At 36.5% G+C, this 8,397-nt stretch overlaps 1 protein-coding gene across 1 annotated transcript; it reads left to right on the forward strand.

The window, feature by feature from the left end:
* The first annotated feature begins 404 nt into the window (after positions 1 to 404).
* On the forward strand, positions 405 to 5,713 carry LOC111143605 (thyroid stimulating hormone beta). Its single transcript, XM_022497438.1, has 3 exons — positions 405 to 537; positions 4,807 to 4,969; positions 5,378 to 5,713. The coding sequence occupies exons 2-3, from the start codon at positions 4,808 to 4,810 to the stop codon at positions 5,630 to 5,632; spliced, it is 417 nt and encodes a 138-aa protein (XP_022353146.1). The 5' UTR covers positions 405 to 537; position 4,807; the 3' UTR covers positions 5,633 to 5,713.
* The last annotated feature ends 2,684 nt before the right edge of the window (positions 5,714 to 8,397 follow it).

Raw genomic sequence — 8,397 nt, forward strand, 5'->3', positions numbered from 1 at the left:
GTTTGAGAACAATAAAATATTAATGATTTCTTTATTGTTTTAATTAGCAACACATATTTTATTTGCCCGGGTTTCCATTGAAAATTGCCTTTGTATTATAGGTAAGCAATAATTTTATATATCTGTAAATGAGCATTTAGGCAAAATTTGGGACATTCAAGCCTAAAATAAGTTCTTTATTCCCAAGACTTACTAGATGATGTTGTTTTTTTTTTCTCCTTCTGTGTATATCCTTTGTTAATATTTATAAAGGATGTATTTAAAAGGGTAATTTTATTTTGAAATAGGAGAGAGGAAAATTCATGCTGTAATAATGTCAGAGTTTCCAGAGGAGTATGTTGTGAAATTGTTTGTTTAAACACATTTTATTTGGGGTTCAGTATGAATTTTCAATCGATGTTTTTTCAGATAAGAAAGCAGTAATTCAAACTCAATTATATAAACGAGATCAGAGAGGATTTATCCTGAAGGATATAAAATGAACCAAGAGCTTGTAGTCTGGGTCATTATATGATCAGCTCCCCAATGCAAAGTAAGGTAGGTGTCTACACTGAGAAGGCTTTGTGAAATGAAACGTTCTTATTCTAATTATTTTTTTCATTTTCACCATTTTAGTTGATATTCAAAAATGGCAACTGATAAGTGGTAATTTGCTTCTATAGAATCTAAGAACTCGAGTTATTTCTCCAAAATTGTTCAGTGGTGAGTAAAGGTAAATGAGCTATATCAGGAAAAGAAAAATTTCATTGACTTAAAATAAGAGGAACAACTGGTCAATTCCCTAATGAAGGCTAATTGATGTACCTGGCTTTCTCTTTCTATTTATATTTTGATTTCAACATTTTTATCAATTAAATTATCTGTATATTAAAATATGTCAATTACTAATGGCTATCTTTGATGATTATATACTTCTGTGAGAACTTATAGTAAATTCACTTTGGATAGTGTCTAATGTACGTTCCTTGCCTTATAGTACATTTTGTTTTCCAGAAAAATATATTGTTTTAGTTTAGAAGCTCCTGGATTGCTCATAGGGTGGACAATTGATTCTTTTCATAGCATAATAAGGAATTTGGTGAGAAAAGATGGGCAAAGAAAATTAGAAGAATAGAGAGCAATGTGTTTATTAAGAATGAAGGTAGTAAGAGCAAAAAAAAAGGAGGAAAGGAGGTTAAGGCAGTGTAAGTGGCAAAGGAAAGAACATATAATAAAGAAAAATGTTGAAAGTGTAGACAGATGGTCATGCCACTGAAAAAGGAATCTCTCATTATTCAGGGCCTGAAATCATATCATATTAGGGTCTTCTGTATTTAAGTTCTAAATAAATCATCTATCATGATTTTAAAAGAGGCAATTAAGTTGCAGAGATTGGAGTCCAGGTGACAATAAAGGAGAAATTATGGCAGATAATATAGGGAAGTATTAACTAATACTGATTTATATAGTGTTATTACTAGGCTTTCTTCCATACCATTCCAAGTACTTCACATATATTGTTTTATTCTTTTAATGATTTTAGGAAGGAACATATGCAAAAATGAAGGCAAAAGATATTAAGTTGCTCAGTTACACATAATTATAATGAAATCTAGAAGCAGAATTCTAGATCACTGAGTCTTTTTTTTTAAATTTAATTTTTTCAGTGTTCCAAGATTCATTGTTTATGCACCACACCCAGTGCTCCATGCAATACATGCCCTCCTTAACACCCACCACCAGCCTCCCCTATCCCCTCTCCCCCTTCCTTCCAAAACCCTCAATTTGTTTCTCAGAGTCCACAGACTGTCATGCTTTGTCTCCCCCTCCGATTTCCCCCGATTGACTTTTCCTTTCCTTCTCCTAATGCCTTCCATGTTATTCCTTATGCTCCACAAGTAAGACAGATGACTGACTCTTATAGAATAGGGACCTAATACTAATTTATCACATAGAATCACAGTCTGTTTGTCTGAAAAGACCCTCTTAATCATCTTCTGGTTCTAAGCCCTCCTTTTATAGATGAGGAAATTGAGGCTCAGAAAGATTCTGTAGGTAAAGTTTTATTATTTGCAATAAAGGGGAAAGAATAATTCTTACTTTTTTTGTATCCACAAAATTATACAGCCAACATTGCTAGTAATTCAGCACTTCTAGTTTTTCCTTTTGCAAGTTTAGAGATTTACATTTACAAAGAGGAACTTTGAAAAAATGTAGTATCCATAATGAATATGACAACAATGGGTAAAAGTTCTAAAATGGTGTTTTATCCTATAATTAAAAATAGGAAGAGAAACCTGAAGGGAGGGGAATCAGAGGGGGAGATGAACCACGAGAGAGAGACTATGGACTCCAGGAAACAATCTGAGGGTTTCAGAAGGAAGGGGTGTCGGGGGGAAGGGGCGAGCCCAGTGATGGATATTAAGGAGGGCACATTGTAATGAGCACTGGGTGTTATACGCAAATAATGAATGATTGAACACTGCATCAAAACTAATTATGTACTACTCTATGGTGGCTAACATAACACAATAAAAAAAATAGGGTTGGGTTTACTTGTCTCTCTGTGTTTTCCAGATGAGAAAATAAGGCCCAGACAGATTAAATTTTTTTTTAGTCAATTTCTAATAGCTTCATGAGAGATCTTGAAATAGAATTCTATTCCTTAACTCGAGGACTCTACACTAGATCACCACACATCTACCTTATGTAGAATTACAGAGCTAATTATTTTTGTGCAAAAACCCGGTAGTTGGCTGGCTAGAGAGGCAAGAACCATATGATCATGATGGCTGAGTATTTTCTGTCATTTTTAGAGGATCCTCTAGGTCTATGGCTCTAAAATAATGAAATCAATTCTGTACCATAGAGGGACCTCACATTTGTGAAGCACTTGAGAAAGCCAGACTCCATGAGCAAAGGGATTCTTACATTTTTCTCTTTAATTGAAATACAAAAAATTCTGAAGAATACTTCAATATGCAACATTTTATCTAAAGGAGTTAACCAGGAAAACTTTTTAATGTATTACTTCACTTCCTTGTTTATACAGATGAAATTTTTGATAATTTTGTGTCTCAGAGTCATTATTTTATTCTTTCAGAGCACTTAGAACAATATTTTTCTTATTAGTGCTCATACTTACCTCCTCTGCTTAGATTGTCAGCCCTTGATGTGAAGGACCATAGCTTATCCATTTTATATTTCTCTTTGCCTGGTTCAAATGCTCAGGATATATTTATCTAATTTATCTACCATTAGTTATAATAATATTACCCAGCTCATTATAATAATCAATTGATATTGAACAAACTATTCATTACACAGGTTCTATTGAGATACATATTCTCCTCTGTCTGATTCACAATGGACCCTCTGTTGTCGTCCATGCAGCCAAAACTTACTCTACTTTTCCTGGCTAACCCACAGTGGGTATGTCCTTGATAGTATTTCTCTGTGTCAACCTATATTTTTTGCTTCTATAGTTTTTTTTAAGATAATACATTCCATACATTTTCTTAGTAAAATAATTTTTATTTGTCCAACTCCACTTCTTTCATCCATCAAAGAATATCCTCAGGGTTGTAAAAAGGGGAGTTTCTAGATTTCTGGGTTAGCCCTTTATCTAAATCACCAGTGGTGATTTTAGTTGACCTATTCTGAATGTTCTCCAGCTTTGTTTTGTCTTCCTTTATAGACATTGGATAGAATTATATGCAAGATGATTTGTGTTGAGATGGTAATGAAGTTGGATTATACTTTTTCTTGGTTTCTTTAGACTTTCTGATTATAACCAGTTTGTTGGCCTTTTAAGTTAAGGAAGTAAAGTTTTTAGAAAACTACAGTTCTGGGCGCCTGGGTGGCTCAGTGGGTTAAGCCACTGCCTTCGGCTCAGGTCATGATCTCAGGGTCCTGGAATCGAGTCCCGCATCGGGCTCTCTGCTCAGTGGGGAGCCTGCTTCCTCCTCTCTCTCTCTCTCTCTCTGCCTGCCTCTCCATCTACTTGTGATCTCTCTCTGTCAAATAAATAAATAAAATCTTTAAAAAAAAAAAAAAGAAAACTACAGTTCTGAGAAAGACCCTACTGAGGTCTCACTTTTAGCGGACTTCTTTTTTTTTTTTTTTTAAGATTTTATTCATTTATTTGACAGACAGCACAAGTAGGCAGAGAGGCAGTCAGAGAGAGAGGAGGAAGCAGGCTCCCTGCTGAGCAGAGAGCCCGATGCGGGGCTCGATCCCAGGACTCTGGGATCATGACCTGAGCTGATGGCAGAGGCTTTAACCCACTGAGCCACCCAGGTGCCCCTTTAGCGGACTTCTTATAATTAGAGGCAGGTATTTGGATTTTTTCCACTGAGTAAATTGTTTTACACTTAGTTGACATTATGTGTCTCTGCCACTGTTCTGTTGTGATGTTTCAGGCTTTCCTTTCCACTGCCCAGTGTTGCTAAGTGGCACTTGCAAGTAGGACCTTCACTGTGTGAGTTCCTACGTTATAAGGTATGTGGCTCATAGTCACATCTAAATGCATAAAGAAAGGTTACTAAGAGTATTAACTATGCAAAAGCACCCAACATAGGGCATAGAACGAAGTAAGCATTCAATAGCTACAAATATTTACACACACACACACACACACACACATTTTTCGCTCAGTGTGGGTATTAAGGAGGGCATATATTGCATGGAGCACTGGGTGTGCTGCATAAACAATGAATGCGGGAACACTGAAAAAATAAAATAAAATAAAATGAAATGAAAAAAAGTCCCTTCTGTATGTCCTAAAGGATATATGTAATAGATTCTTTAATTTTTTCTTTGATTTAGCATGACTGCTATCTACCTGATGTCCATGCTTTTTGGCCTTGCATGTGGGCAAGTAATGTCTTTTTGTTTTCCAACTGAGTATACAATGCATGTCGAAAGGAACGAGTGCGCTTATTGCCTAACCATCAACACTACCATCTGTGCTGGATATTGTATGACACGGGTATGTAGTTCATCTCACTTCTTTTGGCTGTAAATTAGATAAACCTAGACTCAGTCCATTTCTATCCAGAAAGGAAATGAGATAAATAACAACGTTATTTCCTAAATCTAATGGTTATTGGCTCCTTAGAGGTAGAGCCCCCAGGTTATAATATTATATGGATCTACTTAACACAATTGGTACAGATTTTACTCCCAGAATTTATTTAAACCTTATATTGTTCTCATGATCAGGATAAAAGGAAGGTGTGTGTGTGTGTGTGTGTGTGTGTGATAAAGGATTCAGTGTGAATATATTGAATTGGTACTGGGGAATGGGACTAAGGAATCCTCCCCCAGTCTTATTTGTGTCAAAGGAATATAAGTGAATTAACATTATACTCCATTTTCTGCTCTGTTCTTTCCTCAGGATATCAATGGCAAGCTCTTTCTTCCCAAATATGCTCTGTCCCAGGATGTTTGTACATATAGAGACTTCATGTACAAGACTGTAGAAATACCAGGATGCCCACGCCATGTCACTCCCTATTTCTCCTACCCCGTAGCTGTAAGCTGTAAGTGTGGCAAGTGTAATACTGACTCCAGTGAGTGTATACATGAGGCCATCAAGACAAACTATTGTACCAAACCTCAGAAGTCCTATGTGGTGGGATTTTCTATCTAACTTCTATAGTGATGTAACTTGCAATTCAGTTAAATGTGTTCACCTGGAATAAAATTAATAAAATGTGAATATATTTCACAACACATTGTGTACATTTTGAGTACTCTTTCACCCAAACCCATACCCACACATGCATCAGAGAGCCTATGGGCTTTAGAAGAAAAGGTGAGTGAAAGAGCCTTATGAACTCATATGAGGGATAGTTTCCACATGAAAGGACACAGTGCAGGTAAAATGGCAAAGAGGGATATGAAATACTAACGAAAAGCAGCCTTGAGCTGGCTTTCTTTAACAGAAGACCATGACATGAGGTTTGTCTTGACATAGAAAATGGATGTAGGGATGCTGCAGAGTTATAAGTGTAATGTGATCAGAAACTGAAGCAACACAGAGCATCAGTGTTTCAGAGACATTTGCATCCACAAGCTAGAAGCGGGACTGGAGAGGACATGGAAGGTAAAAAATATGTGAAATCTGCAACATAGCACTTGATTCTAGTTATTCAAATGCACAGGATAGATCTTAACCAAAACTCAGCAGACAGTATATTCTATTCTAAAAACTGTTCTCTTTAATTTAATTACTCTGATGGGCCAACTGACTTATGAAAGTTATACCCCAAAAGCCTAGAAAAGAGGCCATGATCATTTTACATGTGGAAGTCTAATCCTTTGTATTTTTTCAAGTAATAGGAGACACTTCTCAGTATTTATACCAAAAGCAACTTGTGCTGCTTTGGCTTTTGATGTCCTGAAAAATTAGTATGGTTATGAAAGATTTTAGGGATCGGGGAGAGTGCTAAGGGATTAAATAGCATAGAATCATCCTAAATTCCAATTTAAACCTTCGTCAATATTGAAACACTATTTTCCAGCAAATGCACTTGGTAAGTGGTTATTTTTTTTCTTCCTTCCTTAGGTACTCTTTCATGGTTTCAATAGATGCGTGAAGTGAGACAGACCTAGTGCCCTGCAGACTTGACCTCAAAAAGATGATTTATCCTATATTTGCCCATTTCTCTCTGTCTAAACTGCTACCATTGGGGTAAAAATCAATTATCAGCTGGAATGGTTGGCTTTGCTGTATCCCACAGTCACTGGCTGCATTCAGAGGGGCATCTTGTAAATGTCTACATGCATTCAGTACATAGTGTGTGTAGCTCTCTCTTTCTCTCTCTCTCTCTCTCTCTCTCTCTCTCTGTGTGTACAGATGGTAGTGTCAATGGATTAGTGCCAAGCTCATGTTCTGCCAATGGGGAGGGAATAGTTGTACATTTATATACCAAGTCAGGGGTCCACATTATGCTTACTTTAATATTTGAGGTTGACATCTGCGTAGTCTTTAAATATTAATCTGGAAGTTTGAGTTCTCATATCACTTGATAACATGAACACTTAAAGCTGCAGGATTATAACATCCCCTCTAAAAACTGTGTATCAAACATAGATCTTTGACTAATGAGTAAAATGTCTGATGTTCAAACCTAACTGGCACTAATCACATATGACTTTCATGGAACCTGAAATTGACAAACCATGTTGGGGCATGAGAGCTCCCCCTCTGAACAAAATTTCCTTTTATTAATTTTCACATTTTGATCAAGACCTTTCTTTGAAAGCATCACTGATCAAAAGTCAAGTTCTTTCTATTGTATGGTTTTGTCCCTTGGTACCAGGAAGGACTTTTCCTGGTTGTCATGTCCTATGTCAGAGGGAATGTGCACAACAGTTAGAAACCACTTCTGGTCACATCTGAGCAGCAAGGAAGGTTAGTAGGGAGAAACTCTCAGGTACTTCTCATCTAAAGTCTATCTTTTCAGGGCACCTGTGTGGCTCAGTTGGTTAGGTATCCTGACTCTTGATTTTGGGTCAGTTCATGATCTCAGGGTCGTGAGATTGAGCCCTGTGCCAAGCTCTGAGCTCAGTGGGCAGTCTGCTTGAGATTCTCTCCCCCACCCCATGCTCTCTCTCTCTCTCTCAAGTAAGCAAATCTTTAAAAAAAAAAAAAAAAAGCCTATTTTTTTCAAGGTTTTAAGTGTTGGAAGTAACCCAGAAGGTAACATCACTTTATTGGATAAGTGGTTTTTAAAATAAGTTTGATGGTAAAGAAAATACAAAACTTAACATAATTATATGCAAAAGAAATAACAATTCCAAATTGCATGATGGTTTTAAACCAGGACTCTAGATCTGAAAATAACCAACTGAAATATTTATTGGCATTTATTCCAGTTATGGGGAGAATTGTTCTCCCTGTGAAGGCAAACCTGGAGTCATGCATGCCTCCTAGAAGTCTCTGCTTAAAGCGACCATGAAAGCAGACTAGTGAGTACTGCAGAAGCGCCGTGGAAGAATTAACTGAGTGCATTTGGGAAGACAGAGTGCAGATACAAGCATGAAGCAGTAGTTGATGAACTTTTTGAAAAATAGCAGAACTTCAAAGATGTTTTAAAACACTATCTCAAAAGAACTGTTTGAAACCAAATGTGTTATTGATAACACAACCCATAAGGTTGCAAATTCATAAACCATAAGTCTGGATAAAAATCCAAAGTCAGTTAATAGTTTAGATAAAAGAAAATTTTTGTGAACTCTGAAAATTCTAACCCTTCAGAAAAAGCAAGTGAGAATTAGTGTGAATTTGAAGTGAATAATGAAGTGATTTCTGAAAGGCGATAATCAATAGACCGGGTTCTTCTCTTTTGCAAGGGCTTGGGAAATGCAGAAAAGGAGTCTTTCCACAGAAGAAGCAGAGAAAAGAAACAG

The sequence above is a fragment of the Enhydra lutris genome, unplaced genomic scaffold (genome assembly GCF_002288905.1).
Source record: "Enhydra lutris kenyoni isolate GAN:26980312 unplaced genomic scaffold, ASM228890v2 scaffoldscaffold9, whole genome shotgun sequence".
Taxonomy (NCBI): Eukaryota; Metazoa; Chordata; class Mammalia; order Carnivora; family Mustelidae; genus Enhydra; species Enhydra lutris.

Excerpts from the sequence above, each read along its gene's own strand:
- LOC111143605 (XM_022497438.1), top strand. The coding sequence starts at position 4,808 with ATGACTGCTATCTACCTGATGTCCATGCTTTTTGGCCTTGCATGTGGG. Across the intron at positions 4,970-5,377 it reads CTGGATATTGTATGACACGG|GATATCAATGGCAAGCTCTT; the intron begins GTATGTAGTTCA and ends TTCTTTCCTCAG.